Here is a 21,297-nt window from a genome sequence, read left to right on the forward strand (position 1 = left end):
AGACTAATGCTATGGGTCGGGCTAAAAAGAAGCCTGTGTTGCTGCGCACAGAGCTGTAACTTTGTTGAGTTGGCAGCAGCAGCAGCAGCAACAACAACATCTGTGTCTCATGCCACAGAGAGAACCTTGCGATGCCCCTCTGGGCATTCTGCTCCTGCAGGAGGCCAGGGAGGTGCGCTCTGAGCAGTCTGCCCTCCATGGTGAGGCTTGGGCCAATTCAGACAGACCTCCATGCTGGGCATGTTGTGGCTGCAGAAAGTCAGAAGCAATCCGAGTTTTGAAAAAGCAAGGGTGGGGAGGAGGGGAGGGGGCAAAGCCAGGCCATGGTCTTCCTGCTAAATGACCCTTAATTCCTCCCACTGCCACCCTTGTGGCAAGTGTTCTGGGGCCCCACAGGGCTCCTTTTAAACTTCCTGTGCAGCTGCTGCAAGTCAGAGGGGCAAAGGTGTTCAAGGCAAAGGAGACACATGGGTGCTGCAGAAGACTTTGGGGACTTGTCAGGATGTGGGGTCCCTAAATAAATGAGTGAACTACTTGTCACTGCAACATTCTGCCCATCAGAGCTTGCACATCCTGCTAAAAGGGTAGCAAGACGAAGTGTCGGTAAAGCACACAGGCACAACCCCCCCCAACTATGATACAATTAAACTGTGCCCGCCTGGCGACAAGCTGCCGTGGCGCTTTGTCTCAGCAGCCCCTGTGGCGCTGAGGGCAACCTTGTAAGTGGATGATAAATCCCTGCCAGTGTATCTGAAGAAGTGTGCATGCACACGAAAGCTCATACCTAGAACTAACTTAGTTGGTCTTTAAGGTGCTACTGGAAGGAATTTTTTTTTTCTTTTATTTTGTTTTGACCCTGCCAGTCAGTTTCCTAGCCAAGGAGCCTTTTAGCTGAAAGACGGGTGGCAGCAGTGACGTCTGCCTTGCCGTCGAGGGAAAAGGGGGCTGTAAAGCAGGAAGAAAGCTCTGTGGAGGGTCGCTTGACAGCCTGGCCCATCGTGATTGTTCAGCAAGGTAACCGGTGAGCAGAGTGAAAAGTAGGCCTGGTTCACCAGACTTCCATCTCCCTTTCCTGCCGGGGCAACACAAGAGCCTCAGCAAGGTCTTCAGTCTTGGATTTTAGCAAGTCTCTGGTGGGAGGGGAGCTGCACTGCTGGGGGGCAGCCCTTGGGCATGCCTATTCTCTTGTTGCCAGAGCCCAGCACAGGGACCTCCTTGGACAGAGGCATGAGCAGCCTCTGTGTCTCTCAGGCGTGCTGGGCATAAGCCGCTATGAGGGCTCCTTTGCTCGGAGGGACCACGATGCGGATGTTGCCTTCGGAGAAGGAGGCCGGCTTATGGGCCCAGGGCTTGGCTCCAGGGTCTGGCTAAGGGCAGGTGTCCTTCTGTGTCCCTAGAAGCTGGAGTGCGTGCTCAGCTTGGAGGCTCACTCCCAGGAGCAGAAGAAGAGAGTCTGCTGGTGCCTGGCCGACAGCATCTCCAAGCAGCAACCCACGACCCCCACAGCTCCTCCGGCCGAGAGCAAGGTAAGCAGCCGGGGAGGGAGGGAGGTGTGCTGAGAGGGGCCCGCATCACTACCACCACCTACCCTTCCAAATTTTGAAACCCCCACCCCCTCAAAAGAAACCTGAAGTTCAGTCAACTGGTAGATCAGTCAACTAAAGGCATAGATCAATTGCAGTACTGTTGTAGAAACAAATTGGGATTGGCTGTGTTTTTTATAGCAGTACATAGGAAGCTGCCTTTATGGTGAGTCAGACCACCTTGCTCAGTACTGTCCACACTGACTGGCAGCAGCTCTCCAGGGTTTCAGGTAGGAGCCTCTCCCAGCCCTGTCTGGAGGTGCCTGGAGTAAGGGAGGGGAACTATTAACTGATGCACAGCAGGTTAGTTAAGGGCAAGAGTAGGCAACCTACGGCCAGGGGGCTGGATGCGGCCCGATTGCTTTCTCAATCCCGCCTGCAGACAGTCCGGGAATCAGTTTTTACATGAGTAGAATGTGTTCTTTTATTTAAAATGCATCTCTGGGTTATTTGTGGGGCCTGCCTGGTGTTTTCGTTGTTGTTGTTTAGTCGTTTAGTCGTGTCCGACTCTTCGTGACCCCCTGGACCAGAGCATGCCAGGCACTCCTGTCTTCCACTGCCTCCCACAGAATGTGTGCTTTTATTTAAAATGCATCTCTCAGTTATTTGTGGGGCATAGGAATTTGTTCATTATTTTTTTCAAAATATAGTCCGGCCCACCACATGGTCTAAGGGATGGTGGACTGGCCCACAGCTGAAAAAGGTTGCTGACCCCTGGTTAAGGGGATCTTGGATAGCAAAAGGAAATCTTGTGATGGCTGCTCAGTGACTGTGTCTTCCTTGCTTGCTTGCTAATGGCCTGCAATGACTAACTGTTGCCTTCTCAGTGCCTGCTAATCGTTAGAGAGTTGTTTTCCCCAAAGGCCCCTGGTGGCTGGTAGCTTCTTGGAGGCGCAACACAACACCAAGGGTGGGCAGAGGCCGCAGTTCTGCCAGTGGATGCAGAAGTCTGTGCAGTTTGGGGGGGAAGCCCACCAGCTGTGCATAGGGGCAGCTGCCCTCCTCCCCGTTTGCCCTGCCAGTTGCTGGCATTCAAAGCTTGACTGCATTTGGACCTGGAAGTTCCTTATATCTGACAGGACCAAGAACTCTGGGTTGCCCTCTCCTCCACAGAAGCAGCAGAAGCCAAGAGAAAGGCTCAATCTTGCTGCTGCTGCTGCTGCTGCTAGAAGGGCAGGGCGGGGGGGGGGGTTTCTTCCCACGGGGATTGAAAGTTCTGCCTGGGTACAGAGGAATAGACTGCAGCCCTCAGGGACTCAGAGAGTAGTTGGGGGTTGATAACGAACACCAACCCCCACCCACCCACCTGCTTCTGAAAGCCTCTCCCTCCCCTCTCCCCGGACACTACATCCTCCAGTGCATCTTGGGAATCGGGCAGCTTCTGTCCTGCTATCTCCTTGTTCCCTGGACCACTTTACTGTCTTTGGGGAAAACCACACCTCCCTGCTTCAGAGGAGGAGGCTGCTTCTTATTTTTCCTTGGCAGACCTCCCATGCTTTTCATGCTTACTGCTCCGGCAGAAATTCAACAGACAAAGCACATTCTGCACAGAAATGAGCAAGGTCTCACCTGTTGATTTCCCTCCCACTGTGCCACTGTTGAAGGCATGGGAATCCTGCCAGGGGAGAAGGGATGGCATCCAAGTTCCTTCCTCTGCAGCCTGTTTCCTGGTTGCAGCAGGTGCTCAGCTGGGCTGCCAAGGGAAGGTTGCCCCCTGGGCAGGGAGGGGCTGGTGTCCACTGCAACCCCTGGCTGGGCAACCTGAGGGCTTTGCTTCCTCAAGCCAGGCCTGCCCTGAAAGCCTTGCTTTTGTTTCCAGGGAGGGAGGGAGCAAGCAAGCAGTGCCTGCCTCTGGGCAGCCAAGATCAATTGGGCATCTGGCGCTATGAGCATAATTTGAATTGGCTGCTTTCTGGCAAAGGTCCTGACGAATGCTTAATCCAATGACGAAGTGATTTAGGGAGGACAATGAAATCTTGTGTGAGTGTCCCTAGCTCACTCCCAGCCAAGGAGAGATGCTCCCCACAGAAAGGAGAGGCAGAGCAGCCAGCGGGAGGGCCTCTGCCTCCCTTCGTGGCTCTAGCCCACCTGCGAGGTAGGCACCTGGCGCCTGGTCAGCAGCGCCAGACCCCTCTGCCTCTCTGCCCACCTCAGAGGGAGTGAGGAGAGGCCACGTGGCAGCCTCGGAGGCAACGGCGGTGCTTCTGCCCTGCTTTCTGCCCACTCCAAGAAGGGCCTGATTGATCTCTGGTGGGTATTCTGGCTTTTAGCAATGAGGGTGAACTGTGCCTGAGCAGGGCTGGCACAGCTGCTGGGCGGGTGTGAAGAGCATATGTTGCTCCGGGCTATGGGAGAACAAGGCTTCCTTTCTCTCTGGCTGCTTCTAACCTTCATGCATGTTTCAGTTGCTCCTCTCCAGTGCTTTAATATGAATGTGTTCGATTGCAGTTTGTTGACAGCTGTTTGTGTGCTGCCTTGAGAGTTTTCATTTGGGATGAGAAATTTTGAAACATTGCGAGTAACCGCTTCCCATCCCCAGTGAAGCTTCCTTCTAGGGTGGTTAGGAAGGGCGGACGTAATTTTGCAATGAATGGCCAAGAGGGCAAACCTGGTCTGTGTTACTGGGGGTGAGTGCAGAATCCACTGTGTTTGGGTGTGTTCACATGCAGGTGTGGTTGTTTTGGACCAGTTCGTGCTGAGCTGAGAGTGTGATCTCAAGGACTGGGAGTGGAAAGGGGAGGGCTTAGCCTAGTCCCTCCTGTTAAATTACAAGAGTCTGCAAATTATTTCTGTGGTGTTACTTTTTCAAAAAAACAAACAGCAGGACTCGGAAGAAAAACTGTAAGGTTGCCCACTTTTCTGCACTGGTTCTGCTGTTGTGCTTTAACAGCAGCCCAACAGGTAGAAATTAAACATTTGCCACTGTTTTGTCTCCCTGCTGAGAATTTTTTTTTAATTGTGCTGTGTGAGGAAACTGGGGCAAGGCGGTTTGAGCATATAACATCAATCCTGACCCGACTGCATTGCCGGCCAATTAGTTTCCAGGTCCAATTCAAAGTGCTGGTTTTGACATATAAAGCCTTAACTGGCTTAGGATCGCAATACCTCAAGGACTGCCTCTCTCCAATTATGGCTGTTTTGCAGAATAAGTACAGGTGCTTAGATTGTGAGGGCCTGTATCCTTTGAAGCTTCCTTAAATTGTGTGAAGAGGTGAGCAAAGGATGCTTTGATTTTCACCAGTGAAATTCAGCGTATGGCTGTGAGCATCCTCGGTTTTGTCTGTTGAGTGTTATGCAATGGAAAAACATTAGAAGTTACGAACATCCCATCCGTTGCTCACCACAGAAGTCACTTCTGCTCCCATTCCAGTCCCTTAACGCACCTTGCATAATTTTTGTTACAAAAACAACGGCCGTGATGCAGAAGGGACAGATGAGGTCGCAGAAAAACAGAGCGTCCCACAGCCTGTTGCCAGCTGCCCAGCCTAGACTTCAGCCTCCCAGCCGCTGCGGAGGGTGTTGTTGGTTGTGCACTTGCATTTGTGGTGGCATCCGTGGTTCTTCCCCCTCCTCATTTAATGTCCCCCAACAACACTGTGAGGTAGAGTAGGCTGAGAGGTGGTGGCTGGCCCCCAGGCTCACCCAATGAGCTTCATGGCCAAGTGGGGGAGATTTGAACCCTGGTCTCTCCCAGGTCCTGGCCCAACACTTGAACCACTACACCACACTGGCTCCCAGTTTTAACAAGGCAGTGCAAGAGGCGGCGAAATGCCTGGGACTAGAAAAAAGGGGGCTGTCCTTGTGAAATGTGAACAACTTGAAGGGTATGGAAATCTCCCTCCTAAGGCCTCTGCCGTTTCCCATGTGGAATCAGAGTTGCATCATCATCATCATCCTCATTGGCCTCGATTGTGCTCACTGGAAAGATGTGGATGGTGAGATTTCCATTCCACCTTAATGTCAACATGTCGACAGTGACATCTTGTGTTGCCGTGGGCATGTTTGAGGGCAAAGCCATCCATGGGCAGCCACTGCAGCAGGAGGAGAAGGAGGAGAAGGAAGGTGTTTACATGCCAGAGTCCTCCTTCCCCAAAGACCCAAAGGCCACTGGCTCCCGGTGAGCCACTGAGGCGTGTTGGAACTTGACCAGCTCTGTTTGCTTCCGCAGCCGGAGCCTTGTTTATTTGCTTTTGAGCCTCTCGTAATGATAGGTGAGTCCATGGTGCAATTAAGCACTTCAGCTGGTTCAGAGGAGCCAGGAGCTGGGTGCACAGGAAGGGCTGCTGTCTCAGCCGAGGGATGCTGCTGCTGCTGCTGCTGGGTAAACATCGTGAGGGGAAGAAGGCTTCCCGCCAGCTCTCTGGCTGTGAAAGAGGGGCTGCACAGCTCTGAGAGCAGCTGTGGAACTGCTCTAGATGTTAAATAAGTAGAAACTGTGGGTGTATTCCTCTCTCTCTGTGTGTGTGTATACCGGTAAGTGTAAAAGCGGTGCTTCCTGGCCTATCCTATCTTTACCATCACTCCCTAGGAAGCTGGGGAACTCTCCTTCCTTAGAGATTGTTAAGCAGAGGTTGGATGGACACCTGTCATGGATGCTGATGGCATTGGCAGGAGGTTGCCAACCCCAGAGCCCCCCTGGACCCTTCCAACTCTACGGTTTTATGATCAGGACCAAAATGGCCCACAGAACCACGGGATAGTTGCTAGGGATGGGGGGGACACACTCCCACATGCACACCCCCTTGCACAATTCAGGTGCCGGGTTCATCAGTGGGTGGGTGGGTGGGTGGGGGAATGTACTTGCAGACCGACACAGAACACATTTTTCAGCCTTCATTTGTTTATAATTTCTAAACATGGAGGTTGCTGCTAGTTTAAATGGCTTTGGGGTTGGGGAAAGAATTGGGCAAATCCGTGGAAGAATTGTTGTGTTCCTAAGGTTGTTTGAGTTCTTGTGAGATGTGAAAAGGAAGACAGCTGTGCAGCCCTTTGCAAAACATCCTTGGACATGTCCAGACGTCTCTCCCTTGCCCCTCGCTGAATCCCCCCTCCTCCTCAGTATTTCATCACCTTCTCTGTCAAATTCAATGAGCAGGGATGGATTAATTGGCGTGATTAAACAGACAGTGGATTAACCTCCATTTGAAAAGCAGAGCCCCTGTTAATTGGACCTGATCTCCAGGAAGATTCATGCTTTCAACTAGCCCACTAATTCCTGCCCCGCCTGTCTGTGGGGAGGAGAGTGGGGGGCCCCCTGGTTCGATGATGACACAAAGCAGCCACAGACCAGCCCATAGCCCAGAATTGGCCACTGGTGGGCTCAGGAGCGATGGTGGAGAGATCTGATTGTGTTTCAGTAAGGAGCTGCCTGATTCACCTTTCTCAAGCCAACATAAAATTGCAGTTCCCACAAATAGTAAGATGCAGTTCTCCAGCCAAACAATATATACAGAATTGCATTGTGTTGGGGGGGTATAGCTTGCAAAAATGTGTATATTAAAAATGTGTGTTTATTAATGGGAAATTTGCATTAAAATGCGGGTGGATTTTTACAGTATTTTTTTTTCAAGCGAATTGCTACAGAAATGTGGGAAATATTGGCAAAATGAAGAACATTATTATTTAGTTGCTTTTTTGAAAAGATGAACTCAAAGGAAATTACAGAAACAAACTTTAATACAAGCATCAAAACCAAGCTTAACACTCACAATAATATACAGAAAAGAGCAGATCCAGCTCAGGCCCATTGACAGGCTCTGCCACCTGCACTCCTGGGAGCCAATCCTTCCTCCTCTAAACCTGCTGCTTATTTTAGGTTGTTGGGCGACTGGGCATCAGTCAAACTCTTGCGGAACTACCAAAAATCCAATTTGCCTTATATTCCACTCTTGGGTACTTCATTTCTTAAAGGCACCGTGGCAGCCCATACTTTTGCAGCAGTAAAGGTAAAGGTAAAGGTACCCCTGCCCGTACGGGCCAGTCTTGACAGACTCTGGGGTTGTGCGCCCATCTCACTTAAGAGGCCAGGGGCCAGCGCTGTCCGGAGACACTTCCGGGTCACGTGGCCAGCGTGACATCGCTGCTCTGGCCAGAGCCAGAGCCAGAGCCAGAGCCGCACACGGAAACGCCGTTTACCTTCCCGCTGTAGCAGCAGGTTAATGCTGGGCTCTCAGGACTTTGCAGGAAGTGAAGGAAACGGCAGAGAATTTCAGTGTGGGGTTAGAACATCAGGTGGCAGGGCAGACGGTGCCTCAGAGTCACTGTGGGGAACCTCCCAGCTCCCATCAGAGTTCCTCCTCCTCCTCCATTTCCTTATTATCCACTTGACTTTCAAAAGTGTTTCCCCTGTTTTCTCTACAATTCAAGTGGAAAGGGTAGTGCATTTAGTTGTATGTCTTGGGGAAAAGAAGCTCTCATCTCTCTGAGCAAATAGGCTTCTAATGTGTGTGTGTAATAAGACACTAAATCAGAAAGGAATTATTTTCAGTTGCTTTTCAAAACAGCAGCTGTAAAACATTGATTCTCCAGATCCTTATTTGAGAATCGTTTTCAAGTGCAGTATACCTGTATGCTAATCTGAGGTAGTCACAGTAAAAACGGGAGCAAGGTGGTCTTTAATTAGCTGGATTAGTTCAGCTAGCCCACTTTTGCCATAATTTTTCAGACTAGGTTTGGAAGTGCCAAAACTGCTGCATGCCCGTGTGTGGCATATTTTCTATGCAGCCTTAAAACCACAAAACCCATGGTGCAGTGCAAGTGCATGTGCAAAAACTGTGGCACCCCTCATCTCTAAGTAGGGGAGCCTTTAACTGGAGGAAACAATTAAGGCAGCATTGAAAAAGGCAGTGTAAATGGAACCAGCCTCTGCTCAAATGGGGGGCAGATTTTCCAGGGGAATCCGCTGCTGTTTATCTTCCTGACTGTATATGCTGCAGTGCTGTCATATAAATGATAATCAGACTATCAGTTAGGACTTCATGGCTACTGGATCCAGGACTGGGTCTTAGACACACACACACACACACACACACACACACACACACGTGTGTTTCCATCTGCTCTGATAGGGAGAGGCAGGGAGTCTTTTCCCTGTTGATAGTGAAGGTCACTTTCCGCCCCCCTCCTTATTGTCAGGTACAAGAAGCTCCCGGGAGCCCCACAAGAGCCAGAAATAGATCGACAGGCTCTGAGGATCACTATCTGGGGAACCGCAGCTTCTGCTTCTCCATTAATAACCGTAGAAGGCTTGGCCGGCTGCACGGAGGTCTCCGTGCCAGAGCCTGGCCCCGGGGTGAGACTGCTGGGTGCCGCCAAAGGTGCTGCTGTTGTTGTGGTTCCTTGCGGGGAGGGGAGGGTGACCTGTAAGAGCGGCAGGCTGGAGAAGAGGGGTCCTGCCTGGGCCACAAAGTGGGTAAGTGCTTCTGATATATAAGGTCAAGGAACCCAGGAGCTGAGGGCTCATTCAGGCAGGGGGCCTCATTCCTGCCTTGCAAGTAAACATTAGCTGGAAGCAGAGCAGTCCTTTGTAGCTGGGGGTCTGCAGTGGACCAGCACCTACTTCCTCACAGAGAGCCACCGGGCTGCCGAGTCTTGGGGCCGGGGGAGGTTGGACTGGAAACGCCACTGGGCAGATGGGCACTGCTAGGAAAGCGAGGAGCTTCTGAAATATTCCAGCTTCTTTCTCTGGATGTTGAGCTTTGTTGGTTTTTTAAAAAATAATAAACTAAAGGTTGTATCCAGTGTGAGTTATATTCAGAGTAGACCCATTCAAATGGATGGAGATGGCCAGTGGGTCTGCTCTGAGTAGCACTCACACTGGTTTCAGCCCCGAGTTTTGGTCAGTCCTTTCTTGTCTTCTTCTGCAGTGCTGCTGAATAATCATCATCATCATCTTCATCATCATCTTATATGCCGTCCATCCCCCCCAGCCACCCCTGGCAGCTTCCATCAAATTAAGATACAGTACACCAGACATTAAAAACTTCCCTATCCAAGGCAGGGGAGTTGATGCCCTCGGAGCCTCCAGCATTTCAGCTGAGAGATGCACCACTTTGAGAAGCAGTTTTAAAAGTAGGATATAAAAATGTAAATTGATGAAAGGAAGCACTTGGTCACATTGCACTAATGTTTGAGTATGTTGATGTTATTTAACGAACAAAGTGGGCTGCCTGGCTTAGGGGATTTTATTTGTTTTGTGTGTGTTTGTCTATTTAACATTCAGGAACCAGGGGCAGATTAGCCCAATGTTGCCTACTCTGCTGATGGGAGATTGTGTGTCTGTGTGTGTGTGTGTGTGTGTCTTCCATCAGGACTTGTTGCCTGCTCCTTTTTAACCAGAATTGCTACCAGGGTTTGAACCCAGGGATCCCTTGCATGCAAAGCACCGTGATGCCCCTCCCTCAGTAAACACAGCCCAGGGGATCCCCCAAGACCATTGACTCTCTGCTGGTGGAGTTGCCTGGGTGCCACAAATGATTTCTGGGCTCCATCCCTTAAAGAGCTGCTGTGGAGAGGCAATGTTAGGCAGGGACAGCTGATCCTCCCTTGGAATCATAGAACTGTAGAGTTGGAAGGAATCCTGAGGGTCATCAAGCCCAACGCCCTGCAATGCAGGGATTTCCATGCACAGTCTCATGTCCGATTTGAAACCATACTGGATCCTGCTTAGCTTTTTCTGCTGGGCCAAAGCCCCCACCATCCAGCTAGTTTCAGGACTTGGCAGCTGGTCTTAGCGCTTAGGTTACACTTGAGAGTCCTGTTTTTATTTTACTAAGTGCACGTCAGGCACCCATTGTTGTATTCCACCACTGCACCGCTTGGCTTTCTGCCTGTGAAAGGCACACCATCACCAGATGTGTGCATCTGCAAATCAACCTCCTTGCTCAGCCAGGGCAAGTGACTCTTTGCCACCTGGCAAGACCCTGACCCCACACCCCTTTCCAGAATGCGCCTTTGCATGGCTGTTTGGAGAAACCCTGGAGAAGCCAAGGAAAGAGGGAAAGCAGCAAGGAGAGATTCCCTCAGACCCTTCCCTTTTTTTCCTCCATCTCCATCTTCCTCCCAAATCTCTCCCGAGGAAGGAGTCAGGGGGGAAGGGACAAAGTGTTTTGAAGGGTCCTTTGCACTAAGTTTTGAGAAAGTGCAGAAACTTCAGGAATAGCTCCTGCCTTTTCTTAGCTTCTGTACACCCTCTGCATCTGCCAGAAGATATTTGGGGAGGGGGGAAATTGTTGTTGGTCTTAAATTACTAGCCAAGCCAAGATTTGCCTGTCCAATAGGGTGCCTGGTGTTTGCCCATTGGCAGTGTGTTTCCCCAGAGCACCCTGAAGAGCAAGCAGGCAGAGGCTCCTTCTGTGCCAGTCCCCGCCCCCCGTCCAGCTGCAGAGGTGCCCTTGCTCTCTGGCCCATGAAGCTATCCAGCTCCTGCAAAGTGCCACTCCTGTTGCTTGCTAGTCGCTGGGTTTCATAAGTGGCTCTGGCTGATAGAGCAGCTCCCGGTGCATGACGTGTGGCCTGGAAGAATTTCAGCTGCCCTCACTGCTGACAGTGGTGCTGTGATAGCAGACAGCCTCTGTTTGTCTAAGCTGGTTGCTCTGACGTCAGGGCTGGGCAAGCACAAGCAAGCAGGCCAACCTGATTGAATTACAGAAGGATCGGCCCTTGGCTGAGGAGTGGGGGAGGCAGAGAAGCTGCTGGCCGCTTCTTCTAGCCAGGCAACAACAGCCGACCCCACACATGGCTGCCAGGCTAAAAAGAGGATTAGACCATTCTTGCATCATGCAGGCGTCACTAGTTGCTAACCAGTATAGAATGGAGCATCCATCTCCAGAGGCACTCTACCTCTGAGTCCCAGGCCCTGGGGTGGGGTGATGGTTGCCTAGTGCCCTGCTTGTGAGATTCCTGGAGGTGCCTGGCTAGTGGCTGTTGGATACTTCTATTGGACACCAAGATGGCCTCTCAGGCTGACCCACCTTCGGGGCTGCTCTTCTCTTCAGGGGGGCTGCTTCCAGGCCTGCAGGCTGACCGCCTGGAGAGTGGCCACACTTACTCTGCACATGCCCAGGATAAGGGGGCAGGGATAGGGCTGTCCCAGTTTCCCATAGGCAACTGAAAGGGCTGTAACGCATTTTGGGAGCATCCCTTTTGCATGCAGGAGGACCCAGATCCCAGCCGGGTAGGGCAGGGAAGAGAGGGCAGCTGCCAGTCAGTGAAGGCAGAGTGGAGTTAGGTGGACCTACCTGCCTGTCGGTCAAGAGCAGCTCTTTGTTTTGATTCTGGAACTTGCATCCGAGGAGACCCCTCCAAGGCAGAGACTGAGGCTCCTGATCTTCTCAGGAAGATCTCAGGCACATCGTTAGCTCTTCAGACCCTGTGTCTGAATTTGCAAGGGATTTAATGTAATCCCTCCCCCCAATATTTCCCAATCCCACTTCTTCATTCCTGTTGGGCCTTTTTCTGGTGGGGCAGCCATCCCCCCAAAGAGCGTTTGTAAAATGCTCTTGTGCAGCCTCTCCTAAGGACTGTGGGAAACCCAAGCAAATGTCTGCACATGTCTTGGACTGACCACAGCCCCCATCAGTACACCCAGAGGGCCCCACCCCACCCACAGGAGCCTCTGGTGAAGAAGGGCTCTCAGGTAGCAGCAAGTGATGAGGAAGGGGCCTCTGGCTGTGGCCGCAGCAGGGCAGAGACATGGGAAAGAGACAAGCAGTCTGACTTGGCCAAAGGTGGCTTTCTTATAGATTGGCATCCTTTCCCCCTTTGTAAAGGATCTTGGGTCCCGATCCAGCAGAACGCAGGCAAGCAATGACGGATTTTTCTCTGCTCCGGTTCCCAAATGTGCTGTGACTTGGGGTGGGCTGGGTGATCATAGTTCTGTAGGTGGTCTCTAGAACAGAAGAGGTTTGCTCCCTTCCCAAACGGCAGCTTTCCCTGGACTCTTTGAAGGACATGGACACCTCTCAGGGGTCAGAAGGTTGGGTCTCCAGGCATGCCAAGCCCCTCTTCTTCACAGAATTGTAGACCCCCCTGCAAAGCAGGAATCTCAACTCAAGCATCTGCGATGGAGAAATCCATCTTCCTGCTGCTGCAGTTTTAGACCTGAGCCCCTCTGCCCACCCCCACCCCCGTGCCTGCACTACCCCTACCCCCAGCATGTGGCTGACCCTTTTCCCCTCTTTACTTCTTCCCCTCCCCCAGATGCTCGAGCCAGAGGCTGCAGCGCCAGGGCCCTTGCCCTCCACAAGGGAGGACAGAACAAGTCCCACGGCCCACGCCATGAGGGAGGACTCGGTGGAGGAGACAATGGCAGTGGCCCAGGACCCCCCAACAACAGGATCCAGGGAGAAGGGGGCCCCCAGCCCTGGGAAGCACGAGGAGGAGGAGGAAGGGACCAAAGAGACCCATCTCAGCCCCACAGCCTTCGCCATCCCCAAGCTGCGGCTGGAGGACACAGCAGCCATCGCCACATTTGATCTTGATGGCCCAGCAGACTTTGGGGAGGAGGAGGAGGAGGAAGAAGAAGAGGAGGAGGAAGAGGAGGAGGAAGATGAGGAGGACGAAGAGGACGAGGATAGCCACGAGGCCTACCTGAGCAGAGGGGAGTTGAAGCGCTGCAGCATGTTTGAAGCCTCAGCCGGCGAGCCACCAGCCTGTAGCCTGAGTGCCCAGAACTCACTACGGCGGCGCACCCACAGCGAGGGGAGCCTCCTGCAGGATCCGCGGGGCGGGCACTGCTTCACCTCCGACACCAGCCTCAACTACGCCGAGGCCCAGGGCCCAGGCACCAGCTGGACACTGCCATCCCCCCAGACACTCAAGAAGGAGCTGGCCAGGAACGGGGGCTCCATCCACCAGCTCACCCTGCTCTTCGTCGGGAACCGGAAGGTAGGGCGCGCAGAGGGATCGCCTGCGGGGAATCTGGGGGACAGCGGGGGCGCTTGGCATAGGGGCAGAAGGCGTTTTCCTCAAGAAAGGCAGGCAGTGGGTTCTGGGGTAGTCTCATGCCCCCAGCCGCTGCCTATACCACCTCTAGGGTAGGGGCAATTCTGGCTCCTGCTATGGAGGATGCTGTTGCCTCAGGCAGCGGGCCGCCTTCTTCATTGCTGTCCTTTCGTGGCTCATTTGCTGAAAGAAAGCTAACCAAGTGAGAGTTCAGTATTCTAATAACCTGTTACACACACACACACACACACACACACACACACACACATATATATATATATTAGGGATGCGGGTGGCGCTGTGGGTAAAACCTCAGCACCTGTGGGTAAAACCTCACACAGTCGGCGGTTCGAATCCCCGCGGCGGGGTGAGCTCCCGTCGTTCGGTCCCAGCTCCTGCCCACCTAGCAGTTCGAAAGCACCCTTAAGTGCAAGTAGATAAATAGGTACCGCTTTATAGCGGGAAGGTAAACGGCGTTTCCGTGTGCTGCTCTGGTGCCAGTTTGCCAGAGCAGTTTCGTCACGCTGGCCATGTGACCCGGAAGTGTCTACGGACAGCGCCGGCTCCCGGCCTCTAGAGTGAGATGAGCGCACAACCCTAGAGTCTGTCAAGACTGGCCCGTACGGGCAGAGGTACCTTTACCTTTACCTATTATATTTTTTAAATGTTTCTGGTTCTTAAGACAGAGAAGAAAGGCTTGTTTCTGCCCTCCAAATGCAATTCCTTTCCTAGGGAAAGCCAATAACTGGCACATTTGGGTTCAGTCCTTGTGCTGCTCAGAGCCCTAAGGTCACATGCAGCTCCCAGCCAAGACATCCTTCTCTGCAGCCATCTCCAAGTTCTAGGAGCACCCATAAACCAGGTGCGCAGCCTGGGAGTCATTCTGGACTCACAGCTGTCCCTGGAGGCACAGGTCAGTTCTGTGCCCAGGGTAGCTGTCTACCAGTTCCATCTGCTATGCTGGCTGAGACCCTACCTGCCCGCGCACTGTCTCACCAGAGTGGTGCATGCTCTGGTTATCTCCCGCTTGGACTACTGCAATGTGCTCTACGGGGGGCTACCTTTGAAGGTGACTCAGAAACTACGACTAATAACAGAATGCGGAAGCTAGACTGGCGACTGGGACCTGTCATCGGGACCATGTAAGACTGGTCCTGAAAGACCTACATTGGCTCTCAGTATGTTTCCGAGCACAATTCAAAGTGTTGGTGCTGCCTTTTGATGCCCTAAATGGCCTCAGCCCTGCATACCTGAAGGAGCATCTCCCCCCTCTCCATTGTTCAACCTGGACACTGAGGTCCAGCACTGAGGGCCTTCTGCTGGTTCCCTCATTGCGAGAAGTGAGGTTACAGGAAACCAGGCAGAGGGCCTTCTCACTAGTGGTGGGGCACCAGATGTCCTTTCGCTTTTTGTTGCACCCATAACCCTAGAGAGGTCAAACTGAGCAATGCTGTACTTCTGCCCAGGATGCCGGTGGGCAGGGAAGCTATGTGCTGCTGCTGCTGCTGCTGCTGCTTCTGTGAGCTTCTTCTGCGCTTTGTCCATTATTGCAGCTGCTGTTTTGTGATTGGTCCATCTGCTGCAGCTCAGCCTCCTTGGAGCCCTTGGCCAGGAACTGGTCTGTATCTAACCTGATTAGCTGCAGGAAGCCTGGCTTGATGGCAGCTGCAGGGCTGAGGCTGCCTAGTCCTGAATTCCTGGTGGGGGCTCTTATCATTTGCTTGCCCAAGATGCACATGCTTCACCCCTGGGTGACCCTCCTAAGAGGCAGCTAGAAGCTGACTTCTGCTCTCCGTTGGAGACAGGAGGCTTGACAGCACATACAAGCGGAGAAATGCTAACAAGTCCTTAGAAAAGTATTTCTTTGGAGAATTTTCTTCTCTCCCTCTTCCTCCCTCCTCCCCCCCCCCAAAAAAAAGCTGCCTGGGACATGGGAGGGAGAGGTGAACTGGCCAGGAGGTTGCTTTCTTTCAGCCTTTTGCACAAACTGTTGTTTGGGAATGTGGCAGTGGGGTGTGTTGCTGGAATGGCTTGACAACCACCATCACCCCCCTTTTGCTTACAGGATGTTTTTTTACATTCCAAGGCATCATGGCGGACAAAAAGGAACAGCCATTTTCCAGTCTGTTTCATAAGGATGCTGTTTGCAGTTTTTGACCCCGCTTTCCAAACCTCAGAATGCCTTCTGCGATCTTTCTCTATCATCTTCACAGACAAGTCACCACGTTCTCCCTTTCTCAGATAGAGAGGCTGAGGCTGAGAGTGCGGCTTACCAAAAGCCAGGAAATCCACGATTAGAACTAGGATGTAAAGCAAAGTTTCCTAGATTAGACCCATCTAGACCAAAGGTCCCCTGAGCTCCAGTTGCTGGTGGGCACTCAGGGGAGAGGACAAAGGCCCTCACATCTGGTTGGCTAGTGGGTGAAGCAGGGAATCTGGAGAAGATCTAACCCCACCCCCCACCCCACCCCCTGGAAAGATCCAGTTGCAAGCACTGTGAGCAATTGTTAGCTCAATGGAACTCCCACATTGAAAGGCAGTCTGTCTCTGGATGCCGTTGGCTGGGGAGCAGCAGCAGGGGCAGGGCCTTTGCTCAAGGGTAGACCATCTGCCTAGCATGCAGAAGGTCCCATGTTCAATCCTCATTGGCATCTCCAGGCAAAGCTGGAAGAGCCGTTGCCGCCAGTCTGTGTAGACAGTACTGAGGAAGATGGACCAATGGCCTGGCTCACTATAAGCCGCTCCCTGTTTCCTTGATTTTTCTGTTGGCATGATGCCTTGCTTGGCTGGGGACTTCCTGGAGGCCTTGGCCAGGTGGCAGGGGGTGGAGGGAGGAGGTTTCTCCAGAGGGATGCAGAGGTCATGAAGGCAGATCTGCTCTCAGCTGCTTAGACTGCAGGCAAGGGGGTCTCATGGTGACCCTTCTCTGCTCCTTGACCTTCAGCCGGGAAGAGGCAGTTGCAAAACTCCTGGTCCTCAGCAGGGGTGGAGCAAGGGGGTGCGGTGGGTGCGGACCACACTGGGTGTCATCCTGAGGGAGGGGATGACATTCGGCATGCCCCCCACCCCACGACTCCCAAGGCTGCAGCGGCTGCAATGGCAAAGCGGTAGGCTTGGGACTCACGGGTGGAGGGGGGGTGACCTGACCTTGCTACACCTCTGGTCCTCAGCAGCAACTCCTGCCCACCTGGTTACCAACCCCCCCCCCTTCCTCCTTACCATAGATTCCGGCGTATAAGATGACTTTTTAACCCCGGAAAATCCTCTAAAAAGTCGGGGGTCATCTTATACGCCGGGTAAGGGTTCGCTGAGCAGCGGCAGTGGGTGGCGGGTTTCATGCCGGGAGGAAGCTGCCCAGCGATGCTAAGCCGGCTTCGCTGGGCAGCTTCCTCCCGGAGCGGAGCCCGCCGCCCACTGCCGCTGCCCAGTGAAGCTGCCGCGTATAAGACTGGGCATATAAGTCCAATTTGGGGGGTTGACTTTTACGCCTAATACGCCGGAATCTACGGTAATTCTCAAGCCAAGAGTTTCCCATACTGCCAGGCTGGGCTCATGGTGTGTCTTGGCTGCCTCCTGGTGGTCATTTCCAGGGTGGCTTTGGGTGTTCCAGATCAGCCCTTCCTTGCAGGGAGAGACCAGAAGGGGCTCGTCTACACAGGGAGGAAGCTCAATGTGGATTAGAAGCTGCTTCTGCCTCAGTTTTTTGAGGGGTGGGGGTGGGGTTCTCCACACCAGGTCCTCGTCATGCAGCTGTCAGCTTGAATGTTTTCCCGTCAAGATTTGGTTTTCCCAGCTGAGGGATAATCCAGTAAAGGAATTAAAACCAATATAAAATTGAATGTTGCCTTGGAGGGGGTTTACATGGGTAGTACCACCTATCCCCAGCCTCCTATTTTGTTTCTGTCATGTTTATGGATTGTTGTTGTTTTAATTTCAAAGCACTTTCCCCCAAAAAACCAATTGCTTTCTGTGTGTGAACGGGCAAGAGCAGCACAGGCTTGGAGTGTGTGTGTGTGTGTGTGTGTGTGTGTGTTAGAGATGAGCCATTTTCCCGGCAATTATTGGACAGCTTACAGCGAAGCGACCAATTTTCAGTTACTCAGTCTGGAAGCTCCTGACACAGAGCAGGGCCTCTCATTCCTTCTGTCTGTCTGTCTCAGAAAGGGCTCAGAGGTGCCTCCTCCAGCCTGGCTGTTCCTTGCCCTCTTTGTAAGTTGCTCCTCAGCGGCTGCCAATGGGGCTGTGGGCAATGCATACACACACACAGGCATATATTTCATTTTTTCACCTGCTCATTTGTGCAAACCTGGTAGATTGAAAAAGCTATGTTTCAGACATAAAAAGGGACTGCTTTGCCCACTGTGGAATATGCATTAAAAGCTGGCTTTGCTGGAAGTTTGTTTTGCAAGTGTCTGCCAGGGCCCACTTAAGATTCCTACGATTTTACATCAACCTTGCAAACACTTCAAACACCTTATTGGCCAAACAAGCCTTTGTATCTCTTCAAAAGAACACCACTTGGCGTCAAAACCTATCTGAGATCCTGGTTAGATACACCCTACCGGAGTTTAATACTCTCAAACTGTGGAGCCCGGACAAAGTTCGGGAATGGATCCTGGAGAGAGACGCCCTGTTAGACATCACAAAAATACAGAACCCAGGGTCCTCCCACTGGTTTCCCCGACTGAAAACAGTCAAAACCTGCGCCAATTACTTGGCGAATATCACCAATCCCACCCATCGGAGAGCTTTCACCATGGCCCGTTTTCAAACCATTCCCACGGCCTATCTGTCAGGCAGATATGCAAAAATCCCAGTAGAGCAACGTATATGTCCTTGTCATATGAGAACCAAAGAGGATCTCACACATTACATGTTGTATTGTCCCATCTATTCGGCCTTCAGGGATGTGATGTTACAAACTATTCCCAAATCAATAGTCAACTCTGAGGACCAAGTAAAGTTTTTACTGGTGGACGCTGATCCACGGATTTCTCACGTGGTAGCGGTCTTTGTGGTGAAGGCTATGAAAACTAGGGTATGGTTCCTGGATGAAATGGTGAGGTCCCTCCCATTGCTCTCCTAACCTGTTGCTGTATCTTCTTTCCTGAATGGTGGGGTTTTTTGGGTAGTTTCCTTTGCTGGGACAGCATGGCATGAATTTTAGCTTATTTTATAATTTTATTGTTTATCTTTTTAATAATGTTTTATGGTATTTTGTGTAAAGGCATGGACCTCACAAATTCAATAAACTTGTTGTTTTGCAAGTCCACATCCCTTTTTTTTTCTTTTCTTTTAAGGTGCAAGTGTGCAGGCAACCAAATACCTGCCTGCATGTCACAGCCTCCCAAGGCAGACCGTTCCACTGTCAAATGGCTCTTACTGTCAGAAAGCTATTCCTCATGTTTAGTCGGACTCTCCTTTCGTGTAAATAGAGCCTATTGTATTGGATCCTACCCACCAGAGCAGCAGAAAGGAAACTTGCTCCATTGTTTTCTTTGTCCCTTCTCCCCCAGCTGGTTTACATGAATGGCTGGAGTTCTCTCTCTCTCTTTCTCTCTCTCTCTGTGTAAACTGCACAATTCTGAAACTGACTAGATAAAAAGAAGGACCCGGCTGCACTTCAAGCCACTAATATGTCTACAGCCACTGCTAGGTCATCCTTCTCAGTTTGGGTTGAAACTGGGTAATGTGTGGGTTGGGGAACAACACATAGATGCGCAGGGTAGATAATGGACTGCAGTTTGCACGTAGCTTCCCAAAGCAGAGCAAATGGGAGTGTGCACAGCGCACAGCCTGGTTGGAAGCTCCCCCTGTGCTGGCGAGGGCTTGCCCCCTTTCTGTGACCACTGGCAGATGGGCCCCCAAGTGCTCAGCTGCTCCCGCCTGCCTAAGCAGAGTCTCTCCCTTTCTCCCCTTCCAACAACGGGAGGAAATGTCTTTGGGGCAGGCTGCCTCTTGGAGTGTCTCTGCCAGGGAGGGAGACGGCCGGGCCAATAATCTCCGGAAGCCTCACCTAGCGGGGGAAGGAAGCTGCGGGACCCTCAGGCTCCTTGGCTGGGGAGCCCATTCCCACGGGTGAGCGGAAAGCGAAGGGTGGGGGGAGGGAGGCAAGTGACCAAGAGAGAGAAATTCCTCAGCAAATGATCCTCCTGAGCTGAGCGTGCAAAAAGTGAGGATTTATATTCTTCCCAGGTTACAACCCAGTGTTGGATACAAGTGGGGCTTGCTTCTGAGATGAACTCATACCCAGCCAGATGGGCGGGGTATAAATAATAAATGAAAAAATTAATAATACAGAATTGGGCTGCCTCCTATTTCAGTATATTCAGTGAATGGTGCTTTTGGTTACTGCTACTTATTGGAGCTGAAAAGTGTTGATTTGGGGGCAACTGTTTAATTCACCCAGAAAAGCTTCTGTTTCTATTGCATTTTGTACATTTTGTACATTGTCACAACTTCTGCCGCAGCCATAAAACGTGGAAGAGGGGTGTTGCAGGAAATGATTGCAGAACAGCAGGAGCATAAATGCAGCAAAATGCCCTATTTTAAAATGGTGCTCTTTCTAAGTGAGCAATTAGCAAGAATTTCATTCCCTTTGAGTAAAAGGACTTGCTGTGCTTTATAAACGGGAGAGAAATTAAGGGAGAAGACCATTTCAAAGAAAAGCTTGCAATGATTTGGTTCTTGTGTTGTGGTTATTGTTAGAGAAGTAGGAAGAGGAGGAACAGAGCAGGGAGCAGGGATACCCCATGGCAAGGGGTTCAGGGCTCAGCCCTTGGTCTTTGGAGGTGGCAGAAGGATTCCAGGGTGGCTCCCCTCAGCTGCAGCCTGCCTTCAAGGGGCGTCTCACTCCCCAGGGGCTTCTGCTTACCCCCCACCCCGTCCCATCTCATCCCTCTGCTTCTCTCCCCTGCAGCAGCAGCAACATGGACACCTGCTGGACCCCGACTGGGCCCTGGACCGAGGAGTTTCTTCTCGAGGGGCCTGCAAGAAGACAAACAGGAACCTGTAAGTCGAGGGAGGGGAGGGAACCCATCTCGGGAGGGGGCTGAGGCCAGACCCAGAGTCCCTGCCTGGAGTTGGGGAGGCCCCACACCAGGCAGGTAAAGCTCTCATCTGCAACTTGAAACAGACACACACCCCTGCGTGAAGATTCCTGGGAACTGTAGTTTGATAAGGGTGCCAAGAGTTGTTAGGAGAACCTTAGCACACTACAATGCCCAGGATTCTTTGTGTGTGGTGTGGGGGTGTTAATAAGAATGCTTTCAATACATGATACGGCTGTGACCCTGGAAACCCAGATCCCAAGCTGTGGTGGGCTCTCTAGTTATTGGGGAGTGAGGTGCTAACGGTTATTTCTTTTACTGTTCCTTTCCATGGAGCTGGGGTGGGATGGGGTCACTTTCTGTACGCTCAAGGTATCCTCCGATTATTCCTCACATTTTTCAGGGCCAGTTGCATGTTCATGGATGGAGCTTGCTTGCTTGCTTGCTCCTGAAGGGAAAGTGCTCTGCTCGTGCTCAGAAGCCCCCTGCGTGGGGGCTGCTTCTGCCAGCCGCAGCAGCCACAGAGGAGGTGGTTTGCAGGCCATCCACACCAGTCCCCACGCCTGCTTCATGTGTAGCCTGGTACAGAATGAGACCCTGGGTGCTGGGCAGCCTGTGTGCAAAGTCTGAAGCAGGGTCAGCTGGCCTCCCTGAACTCCACCCCCTTGCCCGTTGCTGGACCAGGAGAATGTAAACCTAGGAAAGGAGTGGGTGGGTGTTGG

The 21,297-nt window shown here is 52.0% G+C and overlaps 1 protein-coding gene across 7 annotated transcripts in view; it reads left to right on the forward strand.

Annotated features, from left to right (window-relative positions):
* RGS3 (regulator of G protein signaling 3) overlaps positions 1–21,297 on the forward strand; it is a 75,374-nt gene that overhangs the window by 45,983 nt on the left and 8,094 nt on the right. For 5 of the 7 annotated variants that reach the window (XM_079986042.1, XM_079986041.1, XM_079986043.1 and 2 more), the window contains 3 exons: positions 1,398–1,526; positions 12,783–13,469; positions 20,446–20,537. In XM_079986042.1, the coding sequence (XP_079842168.1) occupies positions 1,398–1,526; positions 12,783–13,469; positions 20,446–20,537 (908 nt within the window). Of the gene's footprint in view, positions 1–1,397; positions 1,527–8,717; positions 8,995–12,782; positions 13,470–20,445; positions 20,538–21,297 lie in introns of those variants that run through there. The other 2 variants (XM_079986046.1, XM_079986047.1) reach the window with 2 other exon arrangements.

Source organism: Podarcis cretensis (genome assembly GCF_951804945.1).
Source record: "Podarcis cretensis genome assembly, chromosome: 1".
Classification (NCBI taxonomy): domain Eukaryota; kingdom Metazoa; phylum Chordata; class Lepidosauria; order Squamata; family Lacertidae; genus Podarcis; species Podarcis cretensis.